Below are 19,295 nucleotides of genomic sequence, written 5' to 3'. Positions count from 1 at the left end.
GAACAGGAGGCCCAGGCCCTCAAGAGCAGGAGGAAGGGTCCGGCTGGGACTGCTCCTCTGGGAGGCATCCACATCTGCCCACGCTTGGAGGCTTGAGACTGTTTCAGTGTTCATCTGTGACCCACCTGGGACAGCACCTTGGGAGCCCCTGGCATCAGAAGCCTGCCCTTTGCCTAACTCCACCAATGGCCTCCCAGCAACAACCCTGACCTGGGTTCCCAGGTGGTGGCCCAGGCGGTGGGTTGTGTCTGGGGTACCCTGACCCCGACCCCATCTCTGAGTCCTAACCTAGGTTACAGCCCATCACAGCTGGGGCAGGTGATGCTTAGGGGACAAAGGAGACGGAGACAGTGAATGAAACAGCACAGGAAAAGTGACTGCTTTAATGCATTAGGCAAAATTTTACATAAAATCAGAAATCTATGATCTGTCCCTGCTCCAATTTGTAAAAAACGCAAGATTCATCAGAAGCCACGTGCAGTCAGATCCCAGCTGGCCGGCGGTGCAGATCTGGAGTCCAGCCTCAGGGATGCGCTACTTTCCATTCTCTGCATTGAACATTCGTTCCTAGAAACAAACAGAGCACGAGCTGTGTCTCCCCACCCTACCTTCTGCACCTTGAAGCCTCACAAGGCACCATGTGGAAGGAGGGAGGCCCTTGTGGGGTCTGCACTCTGTGTGGGGGCCACGGCCACAGGGTGGCCCACACCACAGTCACCACACAGGCCAGAGAGCAGCCAGGACCCACCAAGCATCCCGGGGGCACCCCTGGGTGCTGTGCACCCTCCACCCTGGGATGGCCTCCACAGGCCCCACTTGCCGGACAGCACGTGAATGAGACCTGGGGTCTCACCGAAGTTTTAACTCTGCCCAGCTTGAACCCCGACGCCCAGGCCCGGGCTCTCATAGGGCTTGGCATATGTGGCCACCCACACACAACACTCACTGTCAGCATCCGCTCCAGCTTCACTGCATCAGCGGCAAACTTGCGGATCCCGTCAGAGAGCTTCTCCACAGCCATCTGGTCCTCGTTGTGCAACCAACGGAAAGACTTCTCATCCAGGTGGATTTTTTCCAGGTCACTGGCTTGGGCTGGGGGACAAGAACCAGCCTTCCATGCCTGCTCCGTGTCCCTGCCCACCTTGGCCCCTTGGGCTCAGGGCCTGAACTGCTGCACCCAAGCATCTCCCACCAGGGCCAGGCCTCGGCCCCAGCAAGGCTCACGCTGGGAGTGGGGTTCAGCCCACAGAGCCTTGGCTGATGACTTGAGTGAGATGTGTTAGGAAAGCCAAGCCCTCCGTTGAGGTCTACTTCACCCTCATGTCTCCCGAGATGAGCTCGCCCCACAGGTGGGAGGGATCACCCAGAGGGCAGCGTGGCAGGGCAGTGCTGGCCTTGCCCGAGCAGGAGCCACAGCTGGGCAGTGGGGCCTCACCCGCCTTGGCTGAGAGCACAGGCACCAGCTTGGCGTTGTCCTGCAGCAGCTCTCCCAGGAGCTTGGGTGAGATGGTGAGGAAGTCACAGCCGGCCAGTGCTTTGATCTCGCCCGTGTTGCGGAAGGAGGCGCCCATGACAATGGTTTTGTAGCTAAACTTCTTGTAGTAGTTGTAGATTTTAGTGACACTCTTTACCCCTGGAAAGAGACCAAGCTGTGACCAGGAAGGCTTCGGCAGAGGTACCACCCCACCTGCCCTCCCAGTGCCTGCCGGCTGCACTACCTTGAGCCGCCACCCCTGGCTGCCCCGCGCCGACCTGTGCACCTCACTGCTTGTTGATGCGGCAGCTCCGTCTCGGGCTCTTCCTGCCTGAGGTGCTGCTGAGGCTGCTCCCCTTACCCCATTACCACAGAGGGACCCTCACCAGGGTCTTCCAGGGGCTCATAGGATTTCTTGTCGGTGTTTGCCACATGCCAATCAAGGATGCGCCCAACAAATGGGGAGATGAGGGTCACACCCGCCTCGGCACAGGCCACAGCCTGGGCGAAGGAGAAGAGTAACGTCATGTTGCAGTGGATGCCGTGCTGCTCCTCAAGATCCCTGCGGGGCGGGGACAGGTGAGGGCGGGGCAGGTGAGGGCGGGGCAGGTGAGGGTGGGGCAGGTGAGGGCGGGGCAGTCGAGGGCGGGGCAGGTGAGGGCGGGGCAGGTGAATGCAGGCCAGGTGCCCACCCAGAGCCACAGGCTGCCAAAGACGCTCACAGGCCTTAAACTAAAAAGGCAGGAACAGGCTCATGCCATTGTTAAGAACAAATCGGTAACACTCGAGGGCTCTAAGTGGATAGTGGGTTATGGGTGACCAGGATTTTCTCCAACCCACATGACACAATAGACAAAGGCAAGGGAGGCCCTCTGGGTGCCCGTGCTCTTGTGCCAGGCCATCACCTCATCCCAGAACTCACCAGGGCTCAGCTCCCAGGCTAGAACCACTGAGTCATCTCTGACCACATTCCAGTCCTCACCCTGTTCCACCCTACCCATTCCTGGGGCCACCCTGCAGCAGGCCCGTAGCACCCTGGTTTCTGCTGAGAGGAGCCCCTTGGCCACACTAGGCCCCTTGCCCAAATTCCAGTGCACTTTGGACATCCTGGGGTTGATCCCCAAGGACGGGGCAGTGCCCATACTTTGCCATGCGGCTGGGGCATGGGATGAGACAGCCAAGGCTCTGCTCAGGCACCTTCAGACACAAGTTCCCTCCCCAGGCGCCTCTGCCACATGGCCACACGGGGGTGTTCGAGGGGGACAGCAGATGGCACAGCTGAGTTGGGAAACAGCCTGCAGTTCCTCCAGCAGTCACCCAGAGACTCCACTCCTAGGCATATGCCCACGAGAAACAAAAACACGTGTCCAGGACAAAACTTGCACATCTGTGTTCAGAGCAGCAGATGTGTTCAGAGCAGCAGATGTGTTCATAGCAGATGTGTTCAGAGCAGCCGATGTGTTCAGAGCAGCAGATGTGTTCAGAGCAGCAGATGTGTTCATAGCAGATGTGTTCATAGCAGCAGATGTGTTCAGAGCAGCAGATGTGTTCAGAGCAGCAGATGTGTTCATAGCAGATGTGTTCATAGCAGCAGATGTGTTCAGAGCAGCCGCATACATCACAGCCCGAGAAATGGAAACCGACCACAGCAATATACATCACAGCTCAAGAGATGGAAACTGACCAGGTGTCCACCAACAGATGAATAACTGTGGCCTATCCATAAAATGGAGTATTTTCCAACATATAAAAACAAATGGTCCGGCCAGGTGCAGTGGCTCACACCTGTAATCCCAACACTTTGGGAGGCCGAGGCGGGCAGATCACCTGAGGTTGGAAGTTCAAGACCAGCCTGACTAACATGAGAAACCCCATCTCTACTAAAAATATAAAATTAGGCGGGAGTGGTGGCGCCTGCCTGTAATCCCAGCTACTCTGGAGGCTGAGGCAGGAGAATCTCTTGAACCCCAGAGGTGGAGGTTGCAGTAAGCTGAGATAGCACCATTGCACTCCAGCATGGACGAGAACGAAACTCCGTCTCAAAAAAAAAAAAAAAAAAACAAAACACACACACACACAAAAACACACAAATGAGGCCAGGCACAATGGCTCATGCCTATAATCCCAGCACTTTGGGAGGCCAAGATGGGTAGAGATCTCTTGAGCCCAGGGGTTCGAGACCAGCTTGGGGAACGTGGTGAAATTACCCAGGAGTGGTGTGTGTGCTTGTCATCCCAGCCACTTGGGGGACTGAGGTGGAAAGATCGCTTGAGCCTGGAGTCAAGGCTGCAGTGAGCCAAGTTCGTGCCGCTGCACTCCAGCCGTGGTGAAAAAGTGAGATGCTGTCTCAGAGCAGGTCAGTGATGGCAGGTGGTAGAACATGCAGACACACAGATGTGGAAACAAAACACCTCTTCCTGATGCGAATTATTTGAGTACAGCATTGGCTGCTTCTGGGTGAGAACATCATAGAGGAGTTTTACTTTGTTTTATACATTTTTTGTCTCTTCCACTCTGAACATACATATGTTTGGTTTGGTTTTTCTGAGACAGGGTCTCACTCTGTCACCCAGGCTGGAGTGCAGTGGTACGATCATAGCTACTGGAACCTCAACCTCCCAGGCTCAAGCGATCCTCCCGCCTCAGCCTCCTAAGTAGCTGGAATCACAGGGGTGGGCTAGTTTTTCTTTTTTTTTTTTGAGATGGAGTCTCATTCTGTCACCCAGGCTGGAGTACAATGGTGCAATCTCGGCTCACTGCAACCTCCACCTCCCAGGTTGAAGTGATTCTCCTGCTTCAGCCTCCCATGTAGCTAGGATTACAGGCATCTGCCACCACGCCCAGCTAAATTTTTTGTAGTTTTGGTAGAGACGGGGGTTCCACTATCTTGGCCAGCCTGGTCTCGAACTCCTGACCTCAGGTGATCTACCCACCTCAGCCTTCCAGAGTGCTAGGATTACAGGTATGAGCCACCGTGCCCGGCCTAAAAGTTTTCTTTTCTTTTTGAGACAGAGTCTTGCTCTGTCACCCAGACTGGAGTGCAGTGGTGTGATCTCAGCTAACTGCAACCTTCACCTCCTGGGTTCAAGCAATTCTCCTGCCTCAGCCTCCTAAATGGGACTACAGGTGTGTGCCACCACGCCCAGCTAATTTTTTATATTTTTCAGTAGAGATGGGGTTTCACCGTGTTAGCCAGGATGGTCTCGATCTCCTGACCTCGTGATCCCCACGCCTCGGCCTCCCAAAGTGCTGGGAGCCACCGTGCCCAGCCTAAAATTTCTTTATATTTTTGTAGAGACAAGGTTTCACTTTGTTGCCCAGGCTGGTCTGGAACTCCTGGGCTCAAGTGATCCTCCCATCTCAGCCTCCCAAATTGCTGGGATTACAGGCATGAGCCATCTTGCCCAGCCAGCATATATTTTATATAACAATAGTTTACTTTTTAAAAATCATGTAAACATAGGCTTGTGTTGATTGGGACAGAGGAAGGACAGAATCTGAATCTGCAGGTGCTAACTAGTGGCTTTTCTTCTCTGCTGGGTGGGTGGACGGTACTTCTGGGAAATCCCTCATTTCTGATCACCAGCAAGTGAGGGAGCTGGCTCTGGAGCAGAGGGCAGATCTAGGCTGACATGAGCTGGTCAAGTCCAAGCTGTGGGCTGTGCTCCCCAGTCTGGCATTCCCCAGGGCTGAGAGAGTCAAACTTGCCTGATGCCATGTAGACCCTGCTCCAACAGAGGAAAAATCTCTGAGAGCTCCTTCCTTGTGGGGGACCACTTACTTTCCAGCCTGAATTCCTTCCCAGGTTGATGACAGCTTTATAAGAATTCGGTCCTTGCTGATCCCAGCTTCCTTGTAGAGCTCGATGAGCCGCCTGGCTCTGGCCACCATCGCATCTTTATCAAAGGAGAGCCTGTAGGAGCAAGAAGAACCCATCCCCTCAGATCACGCAGGTTGCCCACCACGCAGAGCAAGCTGGAGGCCGGATGTCTGCCCATCAGTTTTGAGCAGCACCACCGTGAGCACCAACCACTGCCCCCAACCTTCCCCTCACTTGAGGTTTGCAGAATGGCTCTGACAGCAACTCACACCCAGTCTCACAAACAAAGGTCCTCAGTGGGATCCATAGGCTATAATTTGTATTAAAAAATACTAGGCCAGGCGCGGTGGCTCACGCCTGTAATCCCAACACTTTGGGAGGCTGAGGCGGGAAGATCACAAGGTCAAGGGATCGAGACCTTCCTGGCCAACATGGTGAAACCCTGTCGCTACTAAAAATACAAAAAAATTAGCTGGGTATGGTGGCGGGTGTCTGTAGTCCCAGCTACTCGGGAGGCTGAGGCAGGAGAATCACTTGAACCCGGGAGGTGAAGGTTGCGGTGAGCTGAGATCGTGCCACTGCACTCTACACTGGCGACAGAGCGAGACTCTGTCTCAAAAAACAAAACAAATCAAAACAAAAAACACTAGCAGCCGGGCACAGTGGCTCATGCCTGTGATCCCAGCACTTTGGGAGGCCAAGGCAGGTGGATCATGACGTCAGGAGTTCAAGACCAGCCTGGCCAAAATGGTGAAACCCCATCTCTATTAAAAATACAAAAAATTAGCCGGGCATGGTGGCAGGTGCCTGTAATCTCAGCTACTTGGGAGGCTGAGGCAGAGAAACGCTTCAAGCCGGGAGGCAGAGGTTGCAGTGAGCTGAGATTGCGCCACTGTACTCCAGCCTGGGTGACAGTGCGAGACTCCATCTCAAAAATAAATAAAAATAAAAATAAAAAACACTAGAGATCAGTTGCTTAACAAGGAGCTCTTGGTCATCACTACCAACTGTGGGAGAGCTCAAAATAAACCTCCTCTTGGGCCCTTGGGATGAAGACCATGGGTGGAGCAGCCCCTTGACCTCATGTTGGCATCCACGTGTGCAACTGTGGACACCTGACCAGCCCGTCCAGTGCAGGAGCAAGCATCCTTACCTTGCATCTACTTCTGTGGATACTCGGCCCGGAATCTTCTTTAGTATTTCTGCTCCAAACAACACAAAAAGTTTATCAATAGCATTTTTAATCTGGTCCTCTTGTGACCTGAAATTCAAAGGGAAAAAAGCAGGTTAGAAGCTTCTGAGGTTTGCCAGGCGTGGTGGATCACGCCTGTAATCCCAGCACTTTGGGAGGCCGAGGTGGGCGGATCATGAGGTCAGGAGATCAAGACCATCTTGGCTAACACGGTGAAACCCCGTCTCTACTAAAAATATTAAAAAATTAGCTGGACATGGTGGTGGGTGCCTGTAGTCCCAGTTACTAGGGAGGCTGAGGCAGGAGAATGACGTGAACCTGGGAGGTGGAGCTTGCAGTGAGCAGAGATCGCGCCACTGCACTCCAGCCTGAGCGACAGAGCAAGACTCCATCTCAAGAAAAAAAAAAAAAAGAAGCTTCTGAGGTTCAAGTGCACAAGACTCTACAAAATAAATTCTGTTATTTCTTTGCCAAATTTCCTTCCCCCCATCTTTTTTTTTCTCTTAAAACATTTTTTTATTGTGGCCAAATAATACATATAACATAAAATTTCCCATCTTATCCTTTTTTTTTTTTCCAAGACAGGGTCTCCAGCTAAGGCTGGAAGCACAGTAGTGTGATTATGGCTCATTACAGCCTTGACCTCCCGGGCTCAAGTGATCCTCCTGCCTCAGCCTCCCAAGTAGCTGGGACTACAGCTGCACACCTCTATACCTGGCTAATTTTTTTGTTTTGTTTTGTTTTGTTGAGATGGAGTGTCACTCTGTCGCCCAGGCTGAAGTGCAGTGGCACAATCTCAGCTCACTGCCAGCTCTGCCCCCCGCGGTTCACGCCATTCTCCTGCCTCAACCTCCTGAGTAGCTGGGACTACAGGCGCTCGCCACTGTGCCCGGCTAATTTTTTTGTATTTTTGGTAGAGACGGGGTTTCACCGTGTTAGCCAGGATGGTCTCGATCTCCTGACCTCGTGATCCGCCCGTCTTGGCCTCTCAAAGTGCTGGGATTACAGGCGTGAGCCACCACGCCTGGCCCATGCCCAGCTAATTTTTATATTTTTTTGTAGAGACAGAGTTTTGCCCTATTGCCTAGACTGTTCTCGAACTCTTAGGCTGAAGGGATCCTCCCATCTTGGCCTACCAAAGCACTGGGGTTACAGGCGTGCACCACTGCCCCCAGCCCACCATTTTTAAATGTATTCAGCACATTCACAGTTCTGTACAACCATCACCATCCATCTCCAGAGCTCTTTTCATCATCCCAAACTGCATCCCTCTATCTTTTGGCACTTGCAAAATATTATATTTTCTATCTCTTCAAAGTTACTGGACAGACACCCGGTGAAGTCCATGATTCTGTTCCAAAATCTGAGCAGCCTTGTTAGCCCACTACACACAGGAAGATCTTCAGCTAGACGCTCAGAGGTTAGAATTCTTGGGCCAGACTGGGTGCAGTGGCTCATGCCTGTAATCACAGCACCCTGGCAGGCCAAGGTGGGCAGACTGCTCAAGCTTAGGAGTTCGAAACCAGCTAGGGCAACATGGCAAAACCCTGCCTCTAAAAACAAATACAAATATTAGCCAGGTGTGGTGGCGTGCACCTGTAGTCCCAGCTACTTGGGAGGCTGAGGTGGGAGGCTGGCTTGAGCCTAGGACGTAGAGGCTGCAGTGAGCTGAGACTGTGACACTGCACTCCAGCCTAGGTGACAGAGCCAAACTCTATCTCAAAAAAAAAAAATTGGGGCCATCTGGACATGGGTGCAGGGCTCATCTGTTGATCACCCAGCCAAGCAAAGGCACCAATGTCACCCAATAACAGGAGCACCAAGGCCTCGCCGATGCCACAGGGGTGCAACACCAGAGATGAGGAAAAGGGAGCTAAGAAGAGAGAGGAGAGGGTCAGACTCCGTGTCCAGAGTGGCTGTCACAACATGGTCAGGGGAGCCACTCACCAGCCACCTGGACCTAAGCAAAGCCAGTAACAGAGAGGGACCTGCTCCTGTGTGGTGCCCACGTTGCCTGCTCGGCACCATCTTCAAGCTTTGAATTATTACCCTGAAGAGAATCTAAAATGACATCTAAAATATGCAAAGCCACAGGCATGAAGAGGGCTCTACAGTTGCTTGGTTGGGTAAGGGAGTGGGGACCTACTGCAAACAGGTGCCAGAGAACATTCTGGGAGTTATAAAAGCTATTAAAAAATTAAAAAGCCAGGCACGGTGGCTCACGTCTGTAATCGGAGCACTGTGGGAGGCCAAGGCAGGTGGATCACTTGAGGTAAGAAGTTCGAGACCGGCCTGGCCAACATGGTGAAACCCTGTCTCCACCAAAAATACAAAAATTATAGCCAGGTGTGGTGGCGCATGCCTGTAATCCCAGCTGCTCGGCAGGCTGAGGCAGGAGAATCGCTTGAATCTGGGAGGCAGAGGTTGCGGTGAGCCGAGATTGTGCCAGTGCACTCCAGCCTGGACAACAAAAGCAAAACTCTGTCTCAAAAACAAAAAAACAAAAAAACAAAAATGAGCCAGGAGTGGTGGCACACACCTGTAATCCCAGCTAATTGGGAAGCTGAGGCAGGAGAATTGCTTGCACCAGGGAGGCGGAAGTTGTAGTGAGCCAAGATTGCTCCACTATACTCCAGCCTGGGTGACACAGCGAGACTCCGTCTGAAAAGTAAAAAATAAAATGACAGCCAGAAGGTAAGTGTTACCAGAGTTGGGGAGACTGACTACAGGAGGGGAGGAGGGGCCTCTGGGGGTCTGCAAGTGCTCTGCATCTTGACTGGGGTGGTATTTACAGGGTACACACATTGGCAAAACTCTCTGAACTGCTCATTTACCACGGGTGCAGGTTACTTCATGCAGATTACACTTCAATAAACAAAAATAGGCAAAAAGATAGGGTTTTTTTCCCCCCTTGAGTTCATGGTGTTTGAGAACTAAAATTCAGTTAGGGAGGGAAGCAAGGCCAACTAGACTAGCACGAGGGCCTAGCTGGGACCCTCCCGAGTCCAGGCACTCACCCGCCCAGCTTCCGGCCATAGGTGATCGCCTCCTCCACCAGCTCCTGGTAAGCGGGCATCTGTGCTGCGGCCAAGATCAGGGACGGGTTGGTGGTAGCATCCTGGGGCTTGTACTCGTCGATGGCTAGGGAAATAGTTTTCAAAAGCCAAAGTAAGTGGAGCGCTTGCTTCCAACTGGAAACATGTGACGGAACCCTGTAATTCCCCAGGACGTTAGGGGAGTCCAGAGCATTTCCCAAAGCGGGGTCCAGCGACACTTCTCACACCTTCTTCTGGGTCACTGAAGGTTCATCAAGAGGCGGCTGTTTGCATGATGATGAAACAACAAACACTAAGTGCCCAGCGATCAAATATGCCCCTGCAAGAGGTGACCTGTAACAGCATGGGAGTGAGCAGTGCAACAGCTGGGAGAACGCTGGTCAAAGGAAAACGTGCATCCCACTGCCGTACCACCACGAGGAGGCGCGCGGTCTAGTCATGACCCACATGTGAACGCTGATCTTATGGACTGGGTCATTATCACCACACCCAGCTGCAACAGAGTCAAGAAGCCAAGGGGAGCCGGGCGCGGTGGCTCACACCTGTAATCCCAGCACTTTGGGAGGCTGAAGCGGGTGGATCACAAGGTCAGGAGATCGAGACCATCCTGGCTAACACGGTGAAACCCCGTCTCTACTAAAAATACAAAAAACTAGCTGGGTGTGGTGGTCGGCACCTGTAGTCCCAGCTACTCGGGAGGCTGAGGCAGGAGAATGGCTTGAATCCAGTAGGCGGAGCTTGCAGTGAGCCGAGATCGCACCACTGCACTCCAGCATGGGTGACAGAGTGAGACTCCGTCTCAAAAAAAAAAAAAAAGGCCAAGGGGAAAAGCACTCAGGACACACAGCATTGCTCCAAAAATTATTACCTGCAAGTCTAGCAAGCCTAGCTGCTGAAGCGGCCTCTAACCTGAAACCAGTTTATCTAATAGTTGCTGAACCGCACTGCTGCAACTTTAAGACTAATTTTATCCACTGCTATCACTCACCAATCATTCTTTTTAGGTTTCATAGAAAGACTAAATTAGCCAGGTGTGGTAGTGCATGCCTGTAGCGTCAGCTACTCAAGAGGCTGAGGCAGGAGGATCGCTTGAGCCCAGGAGGTTGAGACTGCAGTGAGCCATGATCATGCCACTACACTCCCACCTGGGCCAGAGAGCAAGACCCCATCTCTTAAAAAAATAAATTCAGGCCGGGTGCAGTGGCTCATGCCTGTAATCCCAGCATTTTGGGAGGCCGAGGCTGGTGAAACCCAGTCTCTACTAAAAATACAAAAATGAGCTGGGTGTGGTGACACATGCCCGTAATCCCAGCTACTCAGGAGGCTGAGGCAAGAGAATCGCTTGAACCCAGGAGGTGGAGGTTGCAATGAGCTGAGATTGCACCACTGCACTCCAGCCTGGGTGACAGAGTGAGACTCTGTTTCATAAATAAATAAACAAACAAATAAATAAATATCGCATTCAGTAGCTTCTGCAGGTAACTTGACAAAACCTGACCTAAGAATCCTTTTAGTCGGAGTGGGCAACTTTGACAATGTCCCAAGTTTTTGTTCAAATTGTACTGGTGGTCCCTTTTATAAAGCTGACATTCTCTGCTTTAATCAACCCAGTCATAAAATGCTACTCAGTGGCTGGGCACAGTGGCTCACACCTGTAATCCCAGCACTTTGGGAGGCCAGCAGGGGTGGATCACTTGAGGTCAGGAGTTCGAGACCAGCCTGGCTAACATGGCGAAACCCTGTCCCTACTAAAAATACAAAAATTAGCCAGGCGTGGTGGTGCATGCCTATAATCCCAGCTACTCGGGAGGCTGTGGCAGGAAAATCACTTGGACCCGGGAGGTGGAGGTTGCAGTGAGCCGAGATTGTGCCACTGCACTACAGCCTGGGCAATGGAGCAAGACTCTGTTGCAAAAAAAAAAAATAAAAAAGTTTTTTTCTTCAGAGTAACCAACTAAACAGTTCAAAAAGTCCAAACTTGTAGCCACTGAGTAGCTTTTTTTTTTTTTTGACACAGTCTCACTCTGTCATCCAGGCTGGAGTGCAGTAAAATGATCTCGCCTCACTGCAACCTCCTCCTCCAGGGTTCAAGTGATTCTCCTACCTCAGCGTCCTGAGTAGCTGGGACTACAGGCACACACCATGATGCCTGGCTAATTTTTGTACTTGTATTTATTATTATTATTTTTTTTCCGAGACGGAGTCTTGCACTGTTGCCCAGACTAGAGTGCAGTGGCGCAAGCTCAGCTCACTGCAACCTCCAACTCCCAGGTGCAAGTAATTCTCCTGCCTCAGCCCCACGAGTAGCTGGGATTACAGGCACGAGCCACCACGCCAGGCTATGGTTTTTTTTTTATTTTTTATTTTTTTGAGACGGAGTCTCGCTCTTTCGCCCACGCCGGACTGCAGTGGCGCCATCTCGGCTCACTGCAAGCTCTGCCTCCCAGGTTCACGCCATTCTCCTGCCTCAGCCTCCCGAGTAGCTGGGACTACAGGCGCCCGCCACTGCGCCCGGCTAGTTTTTTGTATTTTTAGTAGAGACAGGGTTTCACCGTGTTAGCCAGGATGGTCTTGATCTCCTGACCTCATGATCCGCCCGCCTCAGCCTCCCAAAGTGCTGGGGTTACAGGTGTGAGCCACCACGCCCGGCCTTTTTTTTTTTTTTTGTATTTTTAGTAGAGACGGGGTTTTGCCATGTTGGCCAGGCTGGTCTCGAACTCCTGACCTCAGGTGATCCAGCCACCTTGGCCTCCCAAATTGCTGGGATTACAGACATGAGCCACTGCGCCCGGCCTCTGAAGAAACAACCTGAACTGCATTCCTCTGCTCTCATACCAGAATAATCAACAGAGAGGACTTCTGTGACCGATGTGTGGGGGTTTCTCCCCATGCACCAAACAAGCAATTAATTCTTCAGTGGATACCAGCTGGGCATCCTCCAATTCAATTCCAACCCTGTCTACCTGGAGACAGCCTCAGATCCCACAGGTTGAAGGCTTAGTCCCACCCAACCATTCTCCATTCCCACCAGTCACAAGTCTGGGCTCCAGAACTTCTGATCCACTGGCTTCAAGTTGGGGTTGTCAACTTGAATTAACCTTTGTGTTCCATTAATTTGCTGGAGCAGATCACAGAAGTAAGGGAAACACTCACTTACATGTACTGGCTTATTATACAAAGGACACAGAGGAAGAGATGCATAGGGCAAGGCATGTGAGAAGGGGCACGGTGCCTCCATGCCCACCCTGGGTGCACCACCCTTCAGGAGGCTCCATGTGTTCAGGTATTTGGAAGCTCCCTGAACCCTGTCCTCTTGGGCCTTTTATGGAGACTCTACTGGAGAGACATGACTGAACTATGGACAGCCCTGTTGAAATATTATCATCTAATGAGTGAGGAAACCCAGCAACGCCTCTGTGTTCACCTTCTTACTGTCCTCTGTGCAACATTCCTTCCTCCAGGGTTATGTGATGGGACCCCTTCTGAAATGAGGGTCTTAGGACCCACAATTAGAAAAGCAAGTAGACGGCCAGGCGCGGTGGCTCATGCCTGTAATCCCAGCACTTTAGGAGGCCGAGGCGGGCAGATCACGAGGTCAGGAGATCCAGACCATCCTGGCTAACACAGTGAAACCCCGTCTCTACTAAAAAAAAAAAAAAAAAAAAAAAAAAATTAGGTGGACGTGGTGGCGGGCGCCTGTAGTCCCAGCTACTCTGGAGGCTGAGGCAGAATGGCGTGAACCTGGAAGGTGGAGCTTGCAGTGAGCTGAGATCACGCCACTGACTCCAGCCTGGGCGACAGAGCGAGACTCCGCCTCCAAAAAAGAAAAGAAAAGAAAAGAAAAGAAAAGCAAGTAGAGAATTTATTTATGGACAACTCCAAAACAGGCAGGAAAGATTCCTCCCTTGAAGAGAGAAAGGAGCAGGTGAAAGGAGAGGAGAAGAAGGTCAGTGATGGAAATTCTGTTTTCCAAGGCCTGCTCCTGAGGCCTAGAGTGCCCCAACATTATAACAGGGCTGTGGGAGTTATGAGACAGGAACTGTGTACACACACATGCATGCATGCACACACATCAATTACCTTCAAAATGAGGTTGATGGTTTATTATTATTATTATTGTTATTTTGAGATGGAGTCTTGCTCTGTCGCCCAGGCTAGAGTGCAGTGGCGTGATCCCGGCTCACTGCAACCTCCATCTTCCAGGTTCAAGCAATTATCTCGCCTCAGCCTCTCGAGTAGCTGGGATTACAGGCACCTGCCACCATACCTGGCTAATTTTTTGTATTTTTAGTAGAGATGGGGTTTCACCATGTTGGCCAGGCTGGTCTCGATCTCTTGACCTCAGGTGATCCACCCTCCTCGGCCTCCCAAAGTGCTGTGATTACAGGCGTAAGCCACCAGCCAAAAATTTTTTGTAGAGATGTGGTCTCACTGTGTTGCCCAGGCTGGTCCCGAACTGCTAGGCCCAAACAATCCTTCTGCCTCAGCCTCCCAAAGTGCTGGGGATTATACGCATGAGCCACCGAGGCTGGCCCCAACTTTCTCTTGTTCTTTGGACAGATCGAAGACCACCCAGTCTGCTTGAACTGCAATATTTTCTTCCCAAATAAAACGTTAAATTTAGAGATTCGTCTCTACATTTTATTTTGACTTCAACACAGATACCACATGGTTATCTTCAACAAGGACTGTTAGCTGGGAGTGGTGGCGCACATCTGTAGTCCCAGCTACTTCGGAGGCTGAGGTGGGGGGATCACCTCAGCCCAGGAGGTCAAGGCTGCAGTTAGCCATGTTGCACCACGTGACTGCACCACTATACAGCCTGGGTGACAGAGCAAGACCCTGTCTCAAAACCCCAAAAACAAAACCCAAAGATTCTTTTCTTTATTCTTAAAACTACGGTTTCTTTTAACACATTAGTTCTTTCTCACATAACCAAGCTAGGAATTCAAAGAAGCCAACGAGGCTTAACCTGGGGTCTTGTTCATCTGGCTGTCCAAATGGAAAGTGGAGGTGAAGAGTTATGGCCATTGACACCCATAGAATGGCCCATTGCTCCAGATTAGCCAGTTCAGTAACTTTTTTTTTTTCTTTTGAGACAGAGTCTCGCTCTGTCGCCCAGGCTGGAGTGCAGTGGCACGATCTCGGCTCATTGCAAGCCCCGCCTCCCAGGTTCGCACCATTCTCCTGCCTCAGCCTCCCGAGTAGCTGGGACTACAGGCGCCCGCCACCACGCCCAGATAATTGTTTTGTATTTTTAGTAGAGATGGGGTTTCACCGTGTTAGCCAGGATGGTCTGGATCTCCTGACCTCGTGATCCGCCTGCCTCGGCCTCCCAAAGTGCTCGGATTACAGGCTTGAGCCACCACACCCGGCCCAAGTTCACAAGTTCAGTAACTTTATTTGGCAAATAAGTATCTTTTTTTTTTTTTTGAGACAGGGTCTCGCTTTGTCTCCTAAGCTGGAGTGCAGTGGCGCAGTCACAGCTCACTGCTGCCTCAACCTCCTGGGCTTAAGTGATCCTCCCAACTCAGCCTCCTGAGTAACTGGGACTACGGTGTGCGCCAATACGCCTGGCTATTTTTTTTTTCTTCTTTTTTGTAGAGATGGGGTTTTACCATGTTGCGCAGGCTGGAATAAGTACTTTCAAAGGGTCCTTTAATGACAAAACTATAGAGGTAGAGAACAGGTTAGAGGTTGCCAAGGAACAGGGAATGAGGGGTCTCTCAGGGACACGGGGATCTCAGTGACAATGGGACAGCTATGTCCTGTCACAGCGGTCCACGAATTTACACACTTTATGAAACTGTCACATAGCCTCCTTGCCCCAGTGCAGGGGGAAGCTGGGAGCCCTGAGCCAGGCCTGCAGTCTATAACAGCATCAGCACCACAGCAGTGCCCACTTCCCGGTGTGGATGCCATGCCATGGTCACATGAGATGTCACCACGGGGGACAGTGGTTGAAGGGTTCACAGGGCTGTATGGGCTGATTTTGCAACTTCTGTGCATCTATACCCATTTCAACATGACAAGTTAAGAAAAAGCCTGCTGTGCATCTATACCCATTTCAACATGACATCTGGCACAGTGCTGACACAGGTCTGCCAGAATGCACTGAATGAGGCACTGAAAACAGCCCATTTCGTCCTGTAAAATCACCCCTGGATAAAGTCAGCTTTTAGCAAATGGCTTTTACAAAATTAAAACAAAACCAAGGCCCACTGGGGCAAAAATGGGTTTCAGGGTCCAGGGATCCTTAAACTGAATGCAAAATGGGGAGGATCACATTGTGGGAAGAGCATTCACAGCTTTGATTCTATTTCCAGAGGCCTGTGCCTCCCTCCCACAAGGAGTTAAGAACCTTCACTTCACAAACTACAGATCACAAACCCAACAGACTATTTGACAACTATATAACATTTATGAACATATACTATCAATGAATATATTTTTTTGTTAATATTCATTAAAAAAATATGTCACAACTTGGGTTTAGAAGATTTTTTTTTTTTTTTTTTTTTGAGACGGAGTTTTGCTCTGTCGCCCAGGCTGGAGTGCAGTGGTGTGATCTTGGCTCACTGCAACCTCCGCCTTCTGGGTTCAGCAATTCTCCTGCCTCAGCCTCCCAAGTAGCTGGGATTACAGGCATGCAACACCACACCCAGCTAATTTTTGTATTTTTAGTAGAGATGGGGTTTCACCATGTTGGTCAGGCTGGTCTCAAACTCCTGACCTCGTGATCCACCTGCCTCGACCTCCCAAAGTGCTGGGATTACAGGCGTGAGCCACCTCGCTGGGCCAGAAGATTTCTTAAAAAACAATACAAAACAAAACCAGAAACCCAGGACTCCCCAGCCCTCCTATGGGTGTGGGTTTAGGAAAATCCATCTTTATTGGCCCTGCACTGCCAAGTGTAATGGACCTGACACTCCACACCAGCTCTGCCCTAACTGGTGAAGGCCAGCAAGGAACAATACAGATGAGCGCTCTGTCCACCGGGCAAACTGCAAATTATTCTCAGTGCTAAGAAGGGAAAAAACTGAGCAGCAGAAAAATGTGTAGCCCCTTTTCTGGAGCTTGCTTTCTTATGAAGAGAGAGGTCTGGACTACAACGAGGGGGCTGTGTGTGTGAGGGATTCACAGCTCTAGCTTTGGATCTCCCAAAGAGGGGTCCGGAGCAGACTGTGGCACCCCAAGCCAGTCACTGAATCCCCATATTTTATGGTTAAGCAGCCAAATATGCCAATTCACTCTCTAGGCTCTGCTAGATAAACAATGCCCTTACTCAGTTACCAAAGAGGAATTAAAGCCTGTTTCTCAAGTCACCATGAGAAAGCAGAAAAGAGAGGAAGTCACTTCCGTATTAGTGCTCGCAGCATTCATCCATGAAGCGTTTCATGATTTTCTTAAAAAATATTACTTGTTCTCAACAAAACATAGACACAAGGCTCGTCTACTCTGCACTGCAGAGGACAGAAGAGCTAAGTATTAATAAAATAACCCTTCTTTGTATTTTCCAAGTTCTCTCCAATGTAAACAACTCAAGCCCAGGAAAATCCAGTATTTAACAGTGTACCAACCCTGTGCTTTCATGGGCACCGGCTTTTACCCACCCCGTGCGTCTGGCGGTGGCTGTCCAGCAGGCCGGGCACCTGCCGCCCACGGAGTTGTCCCACTGGGCACCGCAGGGCTCAAGGGCGATGGCAGCACTGGCAGCTTCTGGTCAGAGCTAGCTGATGTCCCCGCTCTGCAGACAACATCAGCCCAACAAAATTGCATCTCGCTGACCACAAACTGGCCACGTGGAAGTCAGCTCGAAGCTCTACCCTGAATCTCTCCTGAACTCAAAGGCTCTGAAAGCTGCCTCGACCCATGAAGGTGCACAGAGGGGCTCCCGCGGGCTGCCCACAGCCCGTCCCGGGTGCGGGGTCTGAGGGCGCAGCCGACCCCACCCTGGGCGGAGGGCGAGGCTGGGGCTCCGGCTTCGTGCCCCACGGCTCGCAAGGACCCGTCAGTACCGCCCGCACCGCTGACCCCAGCACCGAGCCCCTCACGGCTGACCCCAGCTCCTCACGGCTGCCCCCGGCCCTGCTCCCTCACGGCCGACCCGGGCCCCGTTCCCCTCACGGTCGCCGCTGGCCCCGCGCCTCTCACGGCCGACCCGGGCCCCGCTCCCCTCACGGCTGTCCCTGGCCCCAACATCCGGCACCTGCGCTCATTCCCCCCGGAACGAGCCGCCCGGGGCACCGCCACCCGGTCCGCGTCCCGGAACGGGGGACCCGGGGAAATCGGGGCGCCGGGGCCTCTGGAGGGCGCTTGCGCCGCGCCCGGGCTCCGCGCCGTCCTCACCGTGGAAGTCGCCCGTGTCGGCCACCACGGTGGTGAACTGCTTGAGCTGGTCCAGCGCGGACTCCATCCTCTGACGCTTCACGGGTGAGCTCGACATAGCAAGACCGAGGGGGCTGCGGCGGCGGCGGCGACGGGACGGGCGCGCGGACGGCCCACAATGCCCCGCGGGCGGCTGCCAATCGGAAAGCGGCGCGGGAGGGCGAGGCCCGCTGGTCCCTGCGCGCCTGGACGAAGCCCCGCCCCCGGGGACGAAGCCCGAGCGCCACTGCCGGCCGCGCACCGCAGCTGCGGATCCTACAGGCTGGGTCTCCCCAGGTCCTCAGCAGCCGCCGCGGACGGGCCCGGGAAAACACCTGCACGACACGGGGCGGCTGGGCCTCGCCTCCTTCCTGCCCCGCGGGACGCACCGGGAGGGCTGGAGGAGATGGACCTGGCCCGGGTGCCGACTCTGCGGGGCTGAACCCGCCAGGGCCGAACCCGGCGATGCAGGATCCGTGGTGGGGCCAGGACTGGGGTCGGGGGCCGCTGCAGGAAGCAGGGGAGGGAGCGGCGGGGGACGCCCTGCGGGTGCAGGAGGCAGAGCCGGGGGCGGCTGCAGAGCCCGGGCGCCGGACGCGGCGGGGAACCTGCTTCTGGGAATCTGTTCCCCCGAGTCCTAAGCCCAGAGGTGTCCGGGGGACCGAACGGCGAGGCAGGCGTAGGAGGCCCAGCTGCCCCGCTTCTTACCATCGCTGATTTGCAGAGTTCCTTGTATATTCTGATCAAGTCTCTGTCGCTTGTGTCTGCGTTGCAGACACTGTAACCGCCCCATGGGTTCGCCTTGCCCGCTGCCGGGACAGAGTCTATTGTCAAGACAGGGGAATTGCAATAGAGAAAGCATAATTCACACACAGCCGATTGTTCGGGAGACCAGAGTTTTATTCCTCAAATCAGTCTCCCCAAAACTCGGGGATCCCAGTATTTAAGAATAATTTGGTGGGTAGGGGGCCAGTGAGTCAGAAGTGCTGACTGGTCAGCTAGGGATGAAATCACAGGGAGTCGAAGCTGTCCGCTTATGCTGAGTCAGTCCCTGGGTAGAAGCCACACAACTGGTTGGCAGGTCCAGGTGGGGCCATCCGGTTGTCAGAAATGCAAAAACCTGAAAAGACTTTTTTTTTTTTGAGACGGAATCTCGCCCTTGTTGCCCAGGCTGGAGTGCAGTGGCGCGATCTTGGCTAACTACAACCTCCGCCTCCCGGGTTCGAGCGATTTTCCTGCCTCAGCCTCCCGAGTAGCTGGAATTACAGGCGCGCACCACCACGCCCGGCTAATTTTTGTATTTTTAGTACAGACGGGGTTTCATCATGTTGGCCAGGATGGTCTCGATCTCCTGACCTCGTGATCCGCCCACCTCAGTCTCCCAAA

General features: G+C 52.7%; 1 protein-coding gene across 2 annotated transcripts in view; it reads right to left on the bottom strand.

The window, feature by feature from the left end:
* Positions 1 to 355: 355 nt before the first annotated feature.
* The window catches only part of TALDO1 (transaldolase 1), a 28,349-nt gene continuing 9,409 nt past the window's right edge, over positions 356 to 19,295 (bottom strand). The window contains exons 2-9 of one of the 2 annotated variants that reach the window (XM_001148375.8): positions 17,892 to 18,718; positions 9,504 to 9,627; positions 6,448 to 6,555; positions 5,256 to 5,387; positions 1,861 to 2,036; positions 1,436 to 1,633; positions 947 to 1,092; positions 356 to 567 (exon numbers count right to left, since the gene is read on the bottom strand). In XM_001148375.8, the coding sequence (XP_001148375.1) occupies positions 535 to 567; positions 947 to 1,092; positions 1,436 to 1,633; positions 1,861 to 2,036; positions 5,256 to 5,387; positions 6,448 to 6,555; positions 9,504 to 9,627; positions 17,892 to 17,988 (1,014 nt within the window). In that variant the 5' untranslated portion in view covers positions 17,989 to 18,718 and the 3' untranslated portion in view covers positions 356 to 534. Of the gene's footprint in view, positions 568 to 946; positions 1,093 to 1,435; positions 1,634 to 1,860; positions 2,037 to 5,255; positions 5,388 to 6,447; positions 6,556 to 9,503; positions 9,628 to 17,891; positions 18,734 to 19,295 lie in introns of both variants that reach the window. The other variant, XM_063783682.1, reaches the window with a different exon arrangement.

The sequence above is a fragment of the Pan troglodytes genome, chromosome 9, assembly GCF_028858775.2.
Source record: "Pan troglodytes isolate AG18354 chromosome 9, NHGRI_mPanTro3-v2.0_pri, whole genome shotgun sequence".
NCBI classification, from domain to species: domain Eukaryota; kingdom Metazoa; phylum Chordata; class Mammalia; order Primates; family Hominidae; genus Pan; species Pan troglodytes.
This window is presented reverse-complemented; position numbering and strand designations above follow the sequence as displayed.